General features: G+C 41.1%; 1 protein-coding gene across 2 annotated transcripts in view; it reads right to left on the bottom strand.

Moving 5' to 3' along the window:
* The window catches only part of LOC149118822 (uncharacterized), a 51,694-nt gene extending 34,868 nt beyond the window's left edge, over positions 1 to 16,826 (bottom strand). Inside the window, exons 1-2 of one of the 2 annotated variants that reach the window (XM_089273217.1) lie at positions 16,689 to 16,826; positions 7,053 to 7,650 (exon numbers count right to left, since the gene is read on the bottom strand). In XM_089273217.1, the coding sequence (XP_089129343.1) occupies positions 7,310 to 7,650; positions 16,689 to 16,740 (393 nt within the window). In that variant the 5' untranslated portion in view covers positions 16,741 to 16,826 and the 3' untranslated portion in view covers positions 7,053 to 7,309. Of the gene's footprint in view, positions 1 to 7,052; positions 7,651 to 16,688 lie in introns of those variants that run through there. The other variant, XM_089273224.1, reaches the window with a different exon arrangement.
* Between the last annotated feature and the right edge of the window lie 3,265 nt (positions 16,827 to 20,091).

Below are 20,091 nucleotides of genomic sequence, written 5' to 3'. Positions count from 1 at the left end.
CGTGTTGTCATTGTAGTTTTGTAGTAGTTCCTGTGCGAGATTGAGTAGAGTGTAACATTTGGTGACCCCGACGTGACAAAGAAACCATCGAAATGTCTATAGAAGTCGTCGAAGAGATTCAGATAGAGGTGAGAACAGCAATTTGTCAGCTTAGCGAAGCGAGTCTTCGAGAAATCTGTGCGGGGCTACATATCGAAGTTAAAGAGACAGATACGGGACGTCTGGCGTTAATACAAATCTTAACGAAATATTTAGACGCCGAAGAACTCGGAACTGAAGCACTAACGAATCTCAGAGAAACAATTAAAGAAAAGAAACGAAGGACGCGAAGAGTGAACAAGAGGGTGGTGTGAAAACCGAACATGTGGATCAGAAGTCTGCTGTCAAGTCAAGCACAAATGCAGTTACGCCTAAAGAAACCACAGCGATTCCACCGTTCAGGAAGGAATTTAAAATATCGGGACAGATTGGAGATTCACGTCAGAAAGATCGCTTGAGCTTTACCAGTCTTGCTCACCAAATTAACGCTGGATTGAAACGGGGCTATAAAGAAGAAGAAATTGTCGAGGCCGTTATTCGAGCCATCAATCCAGGCCTTAGATTGAGGAGCTACTTGGAAGGTAAGCCCGATCTAGATCTTGCCAGATTACGTAAAATACTCCGGTCACATTACCAAGAAAGGGGGGCTACGGAAATGTATCAGCTGCTCAGTTCGGCAGTACAGGAAGCTGGGGAGACCCCTCAGGACTTTCTTGTTCGCCTCCTTGATCTAAAGCAGAAAGTACTGTTTGCATCTCAAGAAGCAGGATCTGATTTGAAGTATGACCCAAAGCTGGTACAGTGCATGTTTCTGCATTCATTATTAACTGGGTTACGGAATGATAACATTAAAATGGAGATAAAACCATGCCTACAAAACACCCAAGTGGAAGATGAAGAACTTTTTGAGAAATTGAATGCAGCAGTTAGTAATGAAACAGAAAGAATGCAGAAGCTTGGTTCCCGTCATGACCAGCTCACAAACCGAACCCCCACACAGCTTGTAGCTCAATTGGCCACCCATGACGACAGCCATGCCTCAGTTGAAGGTAAAACCCCAGAAAAGCCACCAAAAGTTAACCTTCTTACTGAAGTTAGAGAGTTGAAAGCGGAATTGGCTGCTATCCGGGAGGGCATGGAACAACAAAGCCGCGCTAGCCCTTACCCACAGTACAACCCTGTAGAGCAAGGGAGGGTTCGCCCTAGAGGGTGCTGGAATTGTGAAAGACAAGGAAGGGGTTTCCGTTGCAACCATTGTTTCAACTGTGGTGATGTCGGCCACTTCAGTTACCAATGCCTAAGGTCAAGCCGAAGGGGCTATAACTCAGCAAGCCCCCAGGGAAACAGACAAGGGTTGCCCCCACGGGACAAGGAGCAGCCCCCCCGATTCATGAGCAGTCCCAACAATGCATGAACTGTGGAAAGAGGGAGGATTGGGCACATCAATACTTGCGGTGTTCACAGTGCCATACTAGCCACTATTGTTCAAAAGTTTGTCAAAGGGAACATTGGGAGAAGCATAAGAAACTATGTCAAGCCATTAGCGAAGTTGAACTGAGGGAAAGGGCAAGTGTTGAAACATTGAAAACGTCGTTCAGTTCCCACCTAACCGCGAGACAACGCTCTAAACTCACCAAATTAGTGGGGAGAAAATGTGTGGTTTCCTGCTTGATTCAAGGGGAAAAGGTGGATGCCCTGTGGGATACCGGAGCTCAAGTTTGTGTTGTGTCCAAACATTGGAAAGAAATTAACCTACCAAACGAGCCAGTAAGAGACATAAGCGAGTTATTGGGGGAAGATGGATTAAATCTCCAGGCCGTGAACGGCACAAAAATCGCATATGATGGCTGGATTGAGGTAGAGTTCCAGTTGGTTGGGGAGGACGGGTACTCGGAGCCATTGACAGTACCCATACTAATAGGAAGTGAAGATAATCAGGAGTATCCCATCATCGGCTTTAATGTCATTGAAGAGGTCATTAAGAGGAGTAGTAGCCCCAACACAACCAGCCTATTGCCCCGAATAGTGAATGACTCGTTCCTATCTGTGAAAGAGGGCGAAGCAAGAGCGCTGGTTAATTTCATCCAAAGTATGGATGATGAAGCTGACACCGGTATGCTCAGAGTCGGCAGACAAGACATACGTGTCCCACCAGGAGAGACTGTGAGAGTCAAATGTCAGGTACACTTTGGACTATTAGAAGAAGATTTGCCTGTTGTGTTCGAACCCAAAGAGGAAGGGGCGTGGCCTGAGGGGCTAGAAGTTCAGGGCTGTCTCCACCGAAACTCCCCGAGGTCTTCGAGCGGAATGTATGTTCCAGTATGCAACAACACCGAACGAGAGATGACCTTACGTAGGCGGACAGAACTGGGCACTATACAGTTAGTGCAGTCCGTCACGCCACTGCCAGTCGAAGCTGAACAGAAACAAGAGAAAGAGGAAGGTGAAACTTGGAGTGAGGCAACCAGTTATGAGTGGGAGCCAAGTCAGCCCGAACAAAGTAAAGCAAAGTGGACTCCCCCAGTTGACTTGAGCCATTTGTCAAGTGAGCAACGGGTGATTGTCAAGGAGATGTTGAGGGAAGAATCCGGGGCCTTCGCTATAGATGATGGTGACATTGGATGTGCCGAACATTTGAAATTGGAAATCAACCTGAGAGATGACGTCCCAGTACAAAAAACATACAATTCAATTCCAAAGCCCTTGTACGAAGAGGTAAAGTCACACTTGCAGGATATGATCAATCGTGGTTGGATAAGCAACTCAAAGTCACCCTACTCTTCCCCAGTGGTGTGTGTGAGAAAAAAAGACGGCAGTCTGAGACTATGTGTTGACTATAGGCAGTTAAACAGCAAAACTGAGGATGACCGCCAGCCCATCCCTCGCATCCAAGACATCCTGAATAGTCTCAGTGGGAACACTTACTTTTCAGTGTTAGACCAAGGAAAGGCATATCATCAAGGATTCGTAGCAGAAGAACACCGACATCTAACAGCGTTCATCACCCCATGGAGTTACCAACCTTATGAGAGAATGGAAGAAACTGGAAGTTGATGAACATGGTATCCTGCGACGAAGAACAAGCTCTAAGATACAATTAGTTCTGCCACACAACTTCATCCCAGTGGTACTTAAAGAACTACACACAGAGATGGGACACCTTGGAGTGGAGAGAGTCGCAGAACTTGCAAGGTCCCGCTTCTACTGGCCACATATGTACCGTGACATAGAGTATTTTGTGACACAACGTTGCAGATGCATCAAACAGAAGAAACCAAACACAGTCACGAAAGCACCTATGATGCACCTGATGACATCAGCACCCTTTGAAGTAGTTTCCATTGATTTTCTGCATCTGGACAAGAGCAAAGGTGGATATGAATATGTACTGCTGATTGTTGATAACTTTACCAAATATGCCCAAGCCTATGCAACGCGCAACAAGACGGCCCGCACTGCTGCTGAGAAGATCTACAATGAGTTTATCCCAAGGTTCGGTTTCCCAGCACGAATACATCACGACCAAGGTGGTGAGTTTGAAAACAAATTGTTCCACAACCTAGAACGTCTCAGTGGAGTTACCAGCTCGCGAACCACTCCATACCACCCACAGGGCAATGGCCAGGTAGAACGCATGAACCGAACGTTACTCTCGATGCTAAGGACCCTCCCGGAGGAAAAGAAATCGAACTGGAAAGATTCCTTAAACAAGCTTATACATGCGTACAACTGCACAAGACACGAAACGACTGGGTTCTCGCCATTTTACCTGATGTTTGGCCGTTCCCCACGATTACCAGTTGATTTGCTGTTTGACCTAGACAACGACCTTCAACAGGGTGATTACCAGGACTATGTAAAGACGTGGCAAGCAGATATGAGACGGGCCTACGACCTAGCATCTAGGAACACCCAGAAATCGTCAGCCAGGAGTAAAGTGTATTACGACAAGAAGGCTTCCGCAGCAGTCCTACTCCCCGGCGACCGCGTACTTGTTAGAAACCTTTCAGAAAGGGGAGGACCTGGAAAGCTCCGTTCACACTGGGAAGAGCAAATTTATGTAGTTGAGGAACGCATATCTGATAGTCCAGTCTATCGAGTAAAGCCAGAACTTGGCCGTGGGAAACAACGAGTGTTACACCGTAACTTGCTACTTCCTTGTGATGCTTTACCACTGCCTAAACCAACGAGAGCATCATCCAAGACCACCCAACTAAGACCTAGAGTGCCACCTCAGCCTGAAGACATTGGAGAGAGTTCCGATGATGAGTATGAGATGAACACACTGTCCTCTCCAGTCACCCATGAAATAGCCTTTCCGGCGGAAGTAGACACCCCTCCTATGGACCCACAGGACCACTGTGATAATGAAGATTGTGCCACTATGTCAGATACCAGGGACCAACCTGACCCACAAGTGGACACTGGTGATCCATCAGTGCCAAATTCATCCGTTCTAGATGTGACTGATATGGCCCCTGAGGAAAGTGACAATTCAGATTCAGAGGAACACCTAGAGGGAGCTACGCGACCTAGAAGGGAGAGACGACCCCCTCGGATTCTGACTTACAGTCAGATGGGGGTACCCGAGTACCAACGTTTAAACCCAGTAGTAAACGCAATTCAATGCCCTCAGGTGATACTTCCCTACCAAGTCATGGCCAACTGGCTTGTACCTCACTGCCGGTGTGTTCACTGCACCCCGCACATCCCATTTATTCCACAGCTGCAGTATATACCACAGCCCATATGGACAAACCAGTAATGAACACTCCTGAAGTCACAACTGATTACTCCGAGTATTAACCATGGACAAGCAGACCTGTTGCTCGCCTTCTGTGACTTAACTCATAAGCGAAATTTGTGTTGGATTTTCCCTGTAGTTACAAACTGTTAAAGACAAAACCTGCGGATAATGGAACTGCCACAATAAGTATTCAGTTTGAAACATGATGAGAACTGACGCTCCCTCCTAACCATTGTTCTTTTTGGTTTTGTATTTCCTGTTATAATGTCGGGACGACATTTCTGTTGGAGGGGAGTGTGTTACAAGTAGAACGTAAGGGACTGGGCCCAGCCCCAGGTTACTTATTATTATGGGATCGAAAATCCCACGCGTTGGCGAGAATGAAAACGAAACGAGGATCGATGAGAAAACGTGTTGTCATTGTAGTTTTGTAGTAGTTCCTGTGCGAGATTGAGTAGAGTGTAACATTTTCAATTGTCAGCAAATCTTGACAAAGATTTCTTTCGTTATCGTTTGTGCTGAGATGCTGCAACAAATTTCACGAACGCAAAAAAGGCTACTAACATCGTGTGTTTCTTCAACATAAGCATAGTGAAGTTTTACACTTCGAAAATGAAAATAGGCAAGGAGTTTTGATAACTCGATCAACAAAATCGAAATCGTTATTCGAAGTTGATTAAAGAAAGCGTCATCGTAACTTTGCTGATTATTTCTGCTTTATTCACATATTTTCAGCTAAGCTTTTAATATGTTCTCAAACATTTATCAGTCTTAAACATATTTAAAAACTATAAAGTTATTGTTTGAGTTCGATGTACGCTTTCACACGAAAGTGCGGCGAAAGTACAATTTGTCATGTTTACTGATTGTACAAAACACGCATCGGCGGGCGCTCTCATTCATCGATAACAGAGACTTTACTGGATTTTTACACAAATAAGACTGAGCAGTATCTACGGACGTAAAGTTATTGGGCCTTGATGAAACATCAAGCGTTGCTTACAATTCAGACGAAACTCAAAATAGCAATTATTTTGTTTTACTTTTCGGTCGCGATAGACTGGCAAATTTCTCGCAAGCGTGTGGTAAGAGGAGCTAGGAAACTATGAAGTCCTGAAGCTCTGCTATATCTGAACATATCCAGCTAGTTTTTCGCTGTGTAATGTAAAAGCTGTTAGTCTTCAACATATGTGAAATTTAAAGTGGAGTAATGTACAGCTCATGTAAAAGAAGCATCCGTCGGAACACAACTTGATCAGGGATATATATAAGCTTGAAGCGGAACATAACTAAATTCGACACTGTCTTACTTCGCTCACTAGGGGTTGACACATTATGCTCCTAAAATCGAGCATTATGCTTTTTGGCACTGCCCCCAAAACGGACTATTATGCTCCAAATTATGCTCGACTGTAACTATTGTAATCGTAATTATGCCGCAAAATTTTTTTCCCGGACCCCGGTGAGTTATAATTATGCCGTAAAAATTTTTTTCCCGGAGCCCGGTGAGTCATAATTGTGCCGTAAAAATTTTTTCCGGGACCCCCGTGAAGTACGATAATAGTAATGGAAACCATGTAGAACATTAAAATAGCTTGAAATTTTGTAGTTTTAACTTAATAAATGGACAATAGTAGCTCTAAAAAAGGAAATAACTGTTATGTTGCAAAATGGCACTATTATGCCGCCAAAAAAGCACTATTATGCCGGCAAAATGCACTATTATGTCGGCATTATGCTCGATGCTCCACATATAGTATTGTGCTCGAAATTATGTCGGCATAATGTGTCAACCCCTATCGCTCACACTGGAGCAACTTACGACGAAAATACTTAATTAAGCAAAATTCCAACAGACGTAAACGCGTTAAGTTGTGGGCCAAAAACATGAAAAATGTCGGGAATTTCGGACGCCATTTCCCCCGCGCGATATCCGCAAAAATCCTCGTAGCATGTACGCGCGTGTGCTGCAGGCGAGGGCGCAATCTGTTCTAAAAATAGAATTAATTATTGTCCCATATCATGGGGACAACCCCAATACTTGAAATGGCGCGCGCTTACGGTCTCTGTCCCCGATTATGGCTCCTGGTACCACCCAAGTGCTGAAAGGTAACCATGGATCAGGACTGACATTTCATAAACGGGCCATCAAACACCGGTCAGTATAGCTTTTGAAAAGGCTCTTCTTTTGTAAATCTCTCACAATCGGAGCCTCTACGAAGTATGCATAGCCCACCTTCTTTCAGTGAAAACGCTAACACAAATGTTCAGTTTAAGAAAATGTTTAATGAAATTGTACAAAGTTACAAATTGAAATGACCTTAAAGCTACAAAAAAAAAATGTTTTCTAGTAACAACTTTCCTTGACTGAAATTTTTTGTCGAACAAAATGCAGTTCTTCTATAACAACTAAGAAGTGCAATGAGTAATACTGGCTGTCCTTAATTCTTGTTCGAATATGGCAATCTATATATGTAATAAGGCAGTGAATACATCAAGCAGCAAAAAGGCTTGGTCCGCGGCTCACATCAGTAGTGCCAGGCCCAGGGCGGAGCATACAGTCAACAGGATGACGTTGAAAGAGACATGTGAGCCCACGTTGCATGCGTCCTCGTCACAGCAGCCAACTTTGCAAGTTATGTCGTCAGCGTAGTTGTCACAAACTGCTTGCGCCAAATCACAGCCCAACTGATTAGTGCAGTCGTTCAACACTGCGGTCGAGTTATCTTTCTTGAGAAAAGTTCTTATGCATTTGTCTGCTCCAAAGGGGCACGTTATCAAATACGTGTCCTTGTTGCCTTGCAGAGTGCTCTTTTTACAGTCATCTTCACTACCACTGCATTGATAACACTCCAAAGTCACCACTGATCAGGAAGAAGAGGAACAAGAAAACACTTTTAAAACACATTGACACTTTAATAAAGTGTTATTCCCGGCTGATGTACGCCTCAGTGTCTACTATTAATAGCTAGTGAGTGTGGACTTAAAGTTACTTATCTTTCTCAGCTCGATGTTCCGATATTCTGTCAGCTACTGCTGCAAGAAAAGTTTGTATGATTTCGATTTGGAAAATCCTGACGAAAAAGTTGAACTGAGATTAGATTGAAAAAGTGTTGATGTTACAGAATAGTACAACGAGACTAATGAATACTAAAAGAATACCAATCTGATTACACTTAAATGAACCATCAATGTTGACGTCTAAGTGATGAGTTGCAAGTCCTTCTACGTGAAAAATCCCTGAACTCAGTCGCAAGTTTCTAAGTGTCTATATTACTCTTTATTTAACTATTTGAAGATTTTAGCCACTAACGTTTCGTATCATAATGACAGCATTGTTTGTGACTAAAACGATGGAATTTATTCAAATATCTCAGCACATACTGGGATTCAATTCCACATGACAGTATGAACAATTAGCCCTAGTGGTTCACGTTCTCGGAAAATACATAGAACTCTGCCATTACTTCATCTTCACTTAGTAGCCGAGGAAACGAAGTTGAAAGAAGCCGAATCTCGCCGCCAAGTATGGTCTACACCACACTTGAGAACACAACTGACCAATAGGAAATGGAAGCCAACTGAAAGCGATGTGCAGCGGTGCTACAAATCTGATTAACGGACAGACGAACAACTTGCTTGAATTTCATTTTCATAGACAGCTTGATCCATCGCTTTTCATATCATCCGACACCAAATGCGGTTCTGCAAACTGCAAAGCAGCCACTGTTTCAAGTTTCAACAGGGTTACTTCTTTGTACCCGAACAACTCCTTCGAACATTGGACGAGTCACTCGAAAATGCATTTTCCATAGCGGATCCATGTCTTGGCTAGCTTAAGCGTTACAGTAATTTCTTTGCCGAAAACCGTGTTGTTGAGCTGTTCTAGAGAAATTCATGTGGTGTAGTTTGTTCCTTTGTGTTGTTGCTATGTACTCGTTTATAATAGAAGCAAAGCACCTATATGGATTTTTTGTAAAGTTAAAGGAGTTAAAAGAAAAGATAAATTAAAGGAACTGCAAAAAACTCTCATTCATTACAAAGGCCTCACGATTTTACTGCCAAACAATCGTATTTGTGATATGCATGATTGATTTTACTGTGAGAAATGTTTGATGGCTTTTGCTTCAAGTAATATACTTTGGCATCAGGTGTGAAGCCTAGTTTTCTAAAGTGCGACTTGAGAAATTGTGAGGACGGACAACTTCTGACGTAAAAAAGATTTAAAAATTTAATAAAAAAGGTTTCGGTCAGAGACCTTCTTCAGTTATTACAACTTTTGAATAAAAACGAGCTTTAAATAAGATTAAGGTGCTAGTGATTACGTAATTACAAGTGAAAATTAATAAAAGTACAAAATCACGTGAAAGAGCAAGAAGTGGTGTTAATTAACGAAGAACAAAAAACAAAATCAACAAAGCGCAAAAACATTGAATAAGTCAAAAACAAACTATTATGAAAATAATCGGCAGAGTCTGAGAGATAAAAGCTAAAAACTAAAAGACCAAACTGGCTAAAACAAATAAAATAACCGAAGAGGCAACGCGGCAAGCATGGGAAAAAGTGAAACCCTCCCCTACGTATAACTGAAAACATCAACTGTAACAAAATCCCAAAACGAGGCCTTTGGAGCCTGAAAGGGCAAATTAGCAACAAAATCCCTGGAGGGGCCCTTAAATAATATTTATCATAATAAGATCCCTTGATAGGGCCCTTGAGTCTAATCAACACCTAAACGGCTGACAAAATCCAAGAAAAGGGCCTTTGAACGATCAATCAATAACGTACAATACAGGAGAGGATTTAATTAATTATAACAAATTCTATTTTTCGAATGAAATTCCTTTCTTTTATTCAAGCCATGGGGTGCCAAAGAGAACAGCTGAGCACTCCAATAAGCCTCTTTTGTAATTAGAAGCCTATCGATCTCCTCAGAGTTGTCTACGTTCGTTTATGCTGCGAGGTTTGGACTGGGAATCCACTGATCCTCCTGACGCTGTGACACCTTTGTTGGCCTGAGAGTTCTGGTAACGATTTTATATATATATGTATATATATATATATATATATATATATATATATATATATATATATATATATATATATATATATATATATATATCTTATTATAAAATAGTTTCCATATAACGCGCGCTCTGATTGGCTGAAAGTGCGTGCTTTATCAGAGAACAGAGCACGGATTCATGACGGTAAGTTGGCTTTCAAATTTTTGCGTCGGAATTTTGACAAATTTGCCCCAAATTAAACATCCCCTGTGATTCAGACAAACGCAATGTAAACGAGCTATTTGTCTGTAGTAAATATGGCTCACAGAGACCATTGTTAGCAACAGTAGTGTTAAAACTGTACTAAAATAACAAGTTTTGCTAGATTCCCGCCGACAAAACACGTAACGAAATAAACAAATTCTCAACCCAAACAGTGCTTCGATAAAAGACATTATATTTGTTACGAAGGCAGAAATTATACTTAAGAAGTAAAACAACGATAGAAAACAACAATTGAACTGTCTCTGTTTATGATGAGAAACTTCATTTTTGTAAAAATGCCCAATTGCTCAAATAACACTTCCATGCAGTGTAGTAACACTCGTTCTCCGGTCATCTCAGCGAAGTGAACCGACGAGTGGTCAGTGTAAAGCTTGCTCTGATATTCTGTTCTGTGCTCGGAGTAGAACCAGTGGGAGCCGTTTAGTCTTTCTAACTTTTACGCTAGTACAGGCAGTCTTGCTGCATGCGGCTACAAGCCGTAAATAACTGTAGCTCCTTTCAAATTCAACTCGGCATTTCGCATTTTCATCCGCAAGCTTTGAGCTCCGTGTTTCGTAATTTCCACTGGAAAAGTGCACGTTTCCATGGGTCACAATACGAGCGGGTTCCTCTGGACTATAAACCTTCGCATGCCTTTAGATCCGTATTTAAAAATTAACTTAAAAGCCAACTTCTAAGGCATCGTTCCTCTCTCAAAAGCCGCCCAAACTACTCGAAACTGAGAGCTTAGCCGAAGTCCAGTTTGTGATTGACAGCTATCGCTTCGTTAGCCGATCAAATTATTTGAACAATTCTAACAAGGATTGTGATTGGCTTATTTTAGCGTGCTTTATCAGAGAACAGTGCACGGTTGACGCCACTTCTGTTCGTTTGGAAAATAAAGTTTGGTTTGAAAATTCTTCCAAATGCGTGGGGGAATTATTGGACTCTTTATCATAAAACAAATAAAGAAGCCTCGACTGTGCTCTGTTCTGTTGTAAAGCACTTAGGAAGCGGTAGAGCACTCAAGAAGTGGGGAAAACACTTCTTTCGTGCTCTACCGCTTCCTCCGTGCTTTACAACAGAACAGAGCACTTCTTTCGTGCTCTACCGCTTCCTGCGCGCTTTACAACAAAACAGAGCACAGTCGAGGTTTCTTTATTTGTTAATTAGATATTTCGATATGTAGTATCGCTCTTTATTATATAGACACGAGTGTCTCACTGGAAAATACACCACTCGTAAAATTCATACGAAACCACATCCGGGACTCGAGTGGCGTATATTCCATATCCTCACTAGTGAAGATATCGATGATTTCACTGATATCAGGTTTGTCTCTTAAATTGTACTTAAATTCGTTGGTGTATCATCAAAACATCTTCAGGTCTTCCTCGAAAGTCTTCGGCAATCTTCGTTAATCTTCGGAAACGTTTGGAAAATGTTCGGCAACGTTCGTGTGACCTTCGAACAAGTTTTGGAGAACCCTCGGGAAATCTTCGAAAAGTGGTCGGAAATCTTCGGAAAATCGTCAAAAACGCCGTCATCGGTACGCCTATATAATAAAAAGAACATTACACGTTAGCTCGAAGATATATAAATTTTATGTTCTCGTGACAACAACAGGATCTCACGAGTGAGCGCAGCGAATGAGTAAGATATTGTTCTTGCCACGAGAACATAAAATTCATATCTTCTCGCCACCTTGTAATATCCTCAATATAGTTTTACGAGATGTGCCGTATTTTAACGAGCCCACAGGGCGAGTCAAAATACAGACAACGAGTAAAAATATACAGCGATACTACATATCAAAACATCTAATAAGAGATTTATTATCCAGTTGCTATAGTCAATAAATTTATCAGTGGAAGAGAAAGAGTGTGATAGTTTTGCATGAGCGCGCCGACCTGTACGGCAAACAGGTTTTCTATTGTGCAAATAACTGTACAATATCTCTGTTTATGTTTTTTCTCAAGCATCTGAGCGGGCCAGATTCCTAAATCCTCGAATTTGATTGGCTAATCATAAGCACGTGACCGGTCCAGATTTTTACGATACGGCCCACGGGCCGGATGTTTTCTTCGCTGCCTAAATTTCGCTCCTAAAAGTTAGCGGGAATCGTCAATCTTTTGCCTTTTTTACACGTTCATCGACGATCAGTCAACGCAAGTTTATCTCTGTTCACTTTAAAATGGCAAGGAAAGTCACTGTAAGTAAATTCACATGAGTGTTTTGAAGTTGTTAGAATTTGCTTGGTTGTTTGTAGCTTGGCGCTGTAATAGCGCGTAATCCTGTGTTTCTCTCGCCGTAAAATTTGAGTCAATTTCAGTCGAGTTTACCTCTCTGATCGTTCCTGTATTTAGGAGAATTTCCATGGAATACACTTAACAAATTTCCTCGCTTTCTGCTATGCAAGTTACGATGGAAAAGTCTGATTTCAAGTAATTTTAAAAGCAACGACTGAGAGAAATTATTTTTGTGGTAAAACTTCAAACTTCGCACGGAATTTCACACCGCAAAAACAATTCAGGAGAACTTAACTGGTGAAATAAATGCAACTATAACCTAAAGTAGTTCGAAAAAAATCTGTTCTTTAATACATTTTTCTTTGTCTACTATCTGAGTTACTCGCTCGTTGCCGAGATTTTGTACAAATCGTTAGTAGACGGCGCGCAAGCCGATTCAATGACAAGAGTTGGTAAACAAACCCATTTGTAATCTGTAAAGCCAATTTACTGCAGGAAAAAAAAATAAACATGTTATTTACCGGCTTAGGGTCGGTCCGTATAGCGAAAAACTGTGACCTCGGGCAGCATTTTCAAGACCTCGGTCACAGTTTTTCACTATACTGACCTCCCAGCCGGCAATGACATATTTATATTTTACTCGTTTCGCGCGATATTTGGACGGTATTCGCTGCAGTTGGACAATAATGTACTGTATTGTAGTTGCATATTGTTTACAAAAAACAATATTCTGCTCTTTATTTATTTTGCTCCTTACCCTGGTTTTTTTATTTTTAAACCTTCCCACTTTCTATGAAGATTGATCTTTTTAGTTTGGAGCTAATTTTTAGCCAAATATAGCAACGGATGAAGTTGAATATAGAAGAGCTGTCTGATTTTGTAGCCTTAGGCTGCAATTTCGCGCGTGCAATTCCACACGTCATTTAAAGTCCCTCGAATTTCTAGTTTGCTTACACAAATAGAACAGGTTAAATTGGTAATTATAAAACTACAGGGTAACGGCCATTTTTTGGAAAGAAAAACGATCGAAGTGGGGTTTTGCGACTGATGGAGACACCGTTAATGCGAATTTATCGCGCATCTGATTGGTGGCTACGGATAAGGATAAAATTTTATTGTACACTCTTTAAAAGGTTTTTCAGTGAACAATATAATACATAAGGTGAGATAAGTACAAAGTACACTTGTTATATATTATGTATGAAGTACACTAATTATATTTAAAAAAATAGAAAGGAAGAAAAATAAAAGAAATAAGAAAAATTTAATTTAAGAACTCGCTGAGAAGCTTTGTCTTCAGAGTTTTCTTAAAATTTGCATGACTCTCGCATAGTTTTAAGTCTTTGTCTAAAGAGTTCCATAGTTTTACTATTCTGTAATAAAAAGATCTCTGACCAGCAGTGGTTTTGCACAGGGGAATATTCAGTTGTTGTGAGTTTCTTGTGGTTCTGCTTTATATTTGTTGCCTTTTGACAAATTGTGATGTCAGATAGGTCGGGGCGCAGCCCGTCATGCACTTAAAAGCGGAAACAGCGTCTCGGAGGTAAAGCTGCTTTTTTTACGGGAAGCCACCTCAAATTCTTGAGTGATGGAGTTATATGCTTTATATGTACCACTAATTATCCGAGCAGCGAAGTTCTGAACGAGTTGAAGTTTTTGCACATTACAAGCAGTGGTACTGGACCATACAGTAGAGCAATAGTACAACTTACTGAAAACGAGCGCGTTGATGATAGTCACTAATACGCCGGAGTTAAATGCGTGCTTTGCTCGATCAATCTGGGCTAATCTACTTATACAGGATGAAACTGTCGCTAAAATGTGATTGTCAAATGACAGAGTGGGGTCGAATGTTACACCAAGATCTTTAATGGACTCTGACGGCAAGAGTTCCTTTCCGAGTAGCGGAAGCTTAAAATCAGATAGCCTACGGATCATCGGGCGGCTGCCAAAGATCATCGACATGTCAAAATCAAATCAAAGTGTTCATATTATATCGATCAGGTTAGAACTAATTATGGTAAATTCAATGTACATTTCTCTGGTCCTTCTATCCGGAGCAATTTGGATGAAGAGATAAAAAGTTTATCTCTGCGTTTAAAAAAACCTTGACTAAGCAATTTCTAAGTTCTTATGCTTAATGCTGGGTTAGTATTTTTCTTTAAGTTACTATCGCTCTTAATTAAACAATACTCTGTCTGTAACTGGTAGTGTTACTACTTATATTTCTCTTTATATTTATATCTATATATATATTTTTTTCTTTCTTTTTACCTCTTCTTTTCTTTATTTTTCCTACAACCGATTTAAAGCGTAAAAATTCTTGTAACCACTCAGCTCGTTTAGTTCTTACTATTTTGAGTAGTTTTTTGCTTATTTAAGTTTAATGTATACTTTTGCTATATGATATTATCTGTATTAAGCAAAATAAAATGGTTGGATGTTGTTGTTGTTACGGTTTTTTTGACTTTCACGCTTGAAACACCAACGATGCTTCTCCGCAATCCGAGCGTGACCTGTTTGTTTCTCTCTCACGCGATTGAATGTATTTGTCATAAACAGTTTACCTTGAATTAAGTGACGATCTTTGAACAGCAACAAGGCATTTCTTGTCTGAACTTTATTGCAATAATCCGAGTTCAAAATGTCGGCGCAACAACTACAGACCTGGACATTTGATTATCAAAGGAATATAATTACAGTCAAACCAAGTGAAACGTACCCCTCAAGATTACATTAATGAACTGATTATTTGAATATTGAACCCGCTAGTCGCTTCAAGAATGCAATAATGAATTGACTATTTGAATCAGTGAACTCATTAGTCTTTTCAAAAATTAATAGTAAATTGATTTTTTTGAACATTAAACCCATTAGCCGTATTCTTGGAACGACTAGTGAATCCAGTTTTCCAATAATCAACTCATTATTGCATCCTTGAAACGACAAGCGGGTTCAATATTCAAATAATCAATTCAATAATAGAACCTGAGGGGTTCGCTTCACTTGGTTTGATTGTATTATCTATGAGAAAATGGCCACGATTCGGAAATACGACTTCATTTAGCAAATAAAATCGCGTTTCTATCATAGTGACGATAACATTTCAAATGGACTCTTTTATATGCAGAAGTTTGTTTAATAATGTTCTTGTAACCTTACTTTCGCTGTCTGCGATGGCGGAGTAATTTAAGTCATTACCCCTCACGGCTGGAGGCAGATTTTATGATTTTTGATCGGTTATGCATTTCTTCTGTAAAAACTGGTAAGATATTTATTTGTTAAGTGTGAATTCATAATTGTTGATGTTTATGCTGTAAAATGTAGTGAAAGGCAGCGAAAAATATCAAAACACACGGTTTTCCACCAGGATTTAACCCACGTCTGCTGCTTAGCAGCAATATATGCTCTTAATTGGATAGCGGAAAGATTTGGTTCAAATCCTATGCGTTTTGGCTACCTTTCGCTACGTTTTACGGCAAGGACGTGAACAGTTATCAATTTACAAATTGACTCTTTTCTATCACACTCGCCGAGATTGAAGCCATCGTCTGAACTAAATGAAAGCTGCTACGCTAACTTTCAGGACTTCACAGGTTATGGTTAAATCAGTGCTTTTTTCTGTGTTCAACAGTATTGGGTAAGGCCCTCTTTGGAGACCGGAAAGACAGTTCACCTTTCTTAAAATATGGCAAACATCAAACAGATCTGCTGGGAACAATTTTGCTTATTTTTTCCCACCAACTCATTTACATAAGTTATTTACATCGTGTACGTCAAGTTTATGTTAGACATTACTATCTCTACGGTGATCATTTGGTAGTGATATGCTCCTTTGGTTGTTTAATAAATTCTAAAGCATACAAGAAAATGAAATGTAGCTTTCATGATTTGGCGCCAATTTCTGTTTAGTAACGAAGCTAGAACTCTCTATTCTTCATTGACTACGCACCAATGAAGCAGACGTTTGAAATGCGACAGAATTTTTGGGCAGCATTTTGCAGCAGGCAATAATGTCGATCTTGACTCAGGCAAGAGAAATTCTTTGTGGATACAAAGAGTACACGACATGCGATATCCGGGCGAATTAGTTTGTTGACTGATCATTAAAGCAATTCATTGCCAAATCATTTGCAAACGTAAAATAACATATTCTTGGTAATTGCACCACTAAAGTTTTCGTGCCATGAAAGTTAACCGGTTCCTGCTTTATCTGAAATAATGTAAGATTATAGTTGGAATAATTAAGGCATTACGAGAAGAAAGCTTTTTGACGAGCTTTTCCAGGTCCAAGGGTCTTCGACAAACTTACGATAAGATTCATGATCAATTCATAGAAGACTAGTCACTCAGCTGAAGAATCCTGACAAGATTACTACTCACCTGCTGCTACTAGCACAAGAAAAACAGCGACTGTCAGCAAAAAGCGGCCCATGATTGTGGTTCCTCGATTCCCTCGTTGCTAATGAGAATTGGCTCAGTGTATCAAGATGAACAGACAACTCCCAATACATTTACTAGCTACTTGTAAATGTATTTATGTATTTCTTTTGGTCAACTTTGATTGGTTGACAGGGCACAAAGCCATTGGAAGCAGGATGATTACCGCCTATACACATAGCGGAACAAAGGCAAGCATGATCCGGTGCTTGCTCTTGCCACAGGAACTATTCAGGGGTGCGAGAGTCATCATATCAAAGTCATTGCGGCATTTGCCATACAGCATGGCCAGAAATCCCGGACATCGAGTCTGTTAGTTATCGTGCGGCATACGTCTAGTACACATTTTAGTGGTGCATACCGCTGTTCAGTGTGGCGTACTTCGGGCTCAACGACATTACAGAAAAAGTTGTTCCAGTCCGTCTCTACTTTGTAATAAATTACGGAAAGAGTTCAGGACATCAGTCTTTGGACACCACATCGCCTGAATAAATATTCATGGCGAAAGAACGCACGTGGCCTTCTGCGCCGGCAATACGTATGTTATGGGAAACCGCTGGAAAAACATGGCGGCGAAGCTTCGCACTGATCGTAGCTGTGGAACCTTGTGGTAGAGTTATAATGACAGGAAAATCGGTTTTATACTTCAAAAGCAGCGGAAAGGTAAAAAGTAAGTGACCAATTGGCGGGCGGCTTTGAATTTTATTTTAATCGATTTGGCTGAAAACCTAAGTTTGTGTAATTATCGTGGCTTGAAATAGTTCATCGCCCGCTGGCGACCAGCTGCGAAATTCTGGTCGCCAGTGCAAAATTTTTAGTCGCATTGGCGACCAGGAAAGCGCAATTTCGGACCCTGTGCCTGACCAACTCCAGTGTCAAACACATCCTGTTCTACTGGCAATTCTTATTCTATCCTGAACTCCAGCCGTCCTGGCCCTTCTTTGCTGCCAGACCACAGTTTTCGCTTAATCGCTCTATATAAATTGCCGTGAAACATTTGCTTTCTGTCTTCTAACGATTCTTCGTCTGGAACATAAATTTTTTCGAGACGGACAAATGGTAACTGCTCACTGTCGATTTCGAAACCACGCCACTCATCAAATTCATTTCCTTAGCTGACAAAATGTATCTTTGTGCATTTTTTGTGCTTGTCCACCTCGGTCACTTCAATATCATAGAGGTTATTTTCCTTTTTGGCTTTTTATCTTCATAGCACAAGGATTTGGTTGTTCAACTTCGTCGATAAAACTCTTTGGTGGTCGCGATTCTCTTTTTGGACGAGCTGCCTTGGATTTTGGTCACACCGAGCATGCGCAATAGTGCCACCTTCATGTAAGAGTCACCAATATCAAATGTCCTACTTTGTGGGCAATGACTTTGATATTTGGTAGTAAGAAATTACCGCCTATTCACATAGCGGAAAACAAGCGAGCATGATCCGGTGCTTGCTCTTGCCACAGGAGCGATTCTAGGGGTGCGAGAGTCTGTAAACGACGTTTCCATGGAAACCGTCCCAATCGCGAGTTAGTGTAACAAACAAATAAGCGGCGCATGTCTTGTTTTCGAAACTTGCGAATATGTCTCCTTTTCAAATGAAGCTTCAGCCAAACCCAGAGAGTGTGACCTCTCACGAACGAGTGTTTTTTTTTGTAGTTTGAAATCTGACTCTACCTCGTTACCATGCTGAGTGATCCCATGGGATAGCAAGCGCATGCTCCAAGCAGTGCAGCACTTATCGCCGAACAGTGAAATATACTTCACGAAATACCTTTATTCGTTTACTTTATAGTGGATTCAGTTGAGCCGGATAACGTATTAAGTACTAGCAACCACACAATTAATGAAACAGATCCGAGCGACGTGTTTAGCGAGTGGAATGCCACGCTTAGCAAAGAGAAAAACACCACAGCTTCGGTACGATAACGGGCGGCTCCGCTTGCTTGAATCGCTTAACAAGGAGTCTGTGGGGACCAAAGATCCCCCTCAATCCCTAAAAAGAGAAACTGTAAAGGTTGCCGGTGGAAAAACAACCACAGGTAATACCGAGAAAGACGTGCATGAAAAATCACCAGAGAAAAGCACGCCGAAAGAGCGCGGTGCATTACAATAATAATCACTTTATTTAAGTGTCGATGTATTTAGCACTAGTGTCCTAAATACATCGTACTGAAACTGTCGCTCTCTACACAATGCATTGAAACTGTCGCTCTTCCCCAAAAGGAAGCGGCGTCAACCCAAATGGCTGCCAACATAGCAAACATATTGAAAGAATCTTCCGCCAGCATATCGCAGAGGCCAGAAAGGCGGAAATTCTGAGACTTACTTGCTCTATAACTTCCGTAGCTATATTCTAAAATAAAGAATAAGCAATGTTTTACATACCCGAGAGTACTGATAAGGATAAAAGGAGTGGCTACACAGCCTTATAGAGTGTCCACACAGACGTTACGGCGTCCGGCATATGTAGACCATTACCACATTCCACTTAAGGGCGTTCGAACATTAGTACCACAGCGAGGTTGGGGTGGCCATTTTCATACATTTACAGTATTTTTGTCCACCCTGACTTCGACTCGGTGCCATTGTTTGTTGGAATGCGGGAAAGGTCTATTGATATTCCTAGACAAACTTTAAAAAGTTCTCATTATTTGGGAAATGAGCTCTCTTTTAATGCAAACTTCTCGTCTCGCTTAGGGGTATAAATCAACGTTTCTGGTCTCACTTAGGGTATTCATGACGTTTCTAGGCTCGAATTCCGCCGGTTTCTCGAGTCCGGGCTACTAGTGCAGGCTCCGGTCCTGAACAGCGGTTGGTAATCAAGCCTACTCCGTTTTAAGTGGTATTCTTAATAGCAGGGGTTTAATTTAAATTTTCCATTTTCCAATTTTTTCATACGGGAAAGTCCATCACCTCCCCCCCACCTCCCCGGGGAAACACCCGATATTAAGTGCGCCGGTCTCGAAATAGAGGGTTTTTGTTGTAATCCTGGCCAAGTTCATTTTGTTGTGTTGTCCTGCAAGGCACTTACCTCTGTCCGTGCCCATCTTCGTGTATAGATGGGTACCGCCCAATCGCTTAAAGGTAACCATGGATGGACTAACATCTCATAAATGGGCCATTAAACACCAGTCAGTTTAGTCGCAAAACGACTCAGTTCTTTTGATAAATCTTTCAAACCGGGAGCCCTGCGGAACCAGGTATGCATCACCCACCTTCTTTCAGTGACAACGCTAAATAATATGTTCAGTTTTTTTTTTTGAAGTTTTAAATGAAATTGTAAAAAGTTACAAACTGAAATGAAGTAAAATCTACAAAAGCTGTTGTTTTTCAATTTATTGACAACTTC

The sequence above is a fragment of the Orbicella faveolata genome, unplaced genomic scaffold (genome assembly GCF_042242905.1).
Source record: "Orbicella faveolata isolate gen_17 unplaced genomic scaffold, um_ofav_v1 contig_1, whole genome shotgun sequence".
NCBI classification, from domain to species: Eukaryota; Metazoa; Cnidaria; class Anthozoa; order Scleractinia; family Merulinidae; genus Orbicella; species Orbicella faveolata.
Note: the sequence above shows the minus strand (reverse complement) of the source record. Positions and strands in the feature narration are given on the sequence as shown.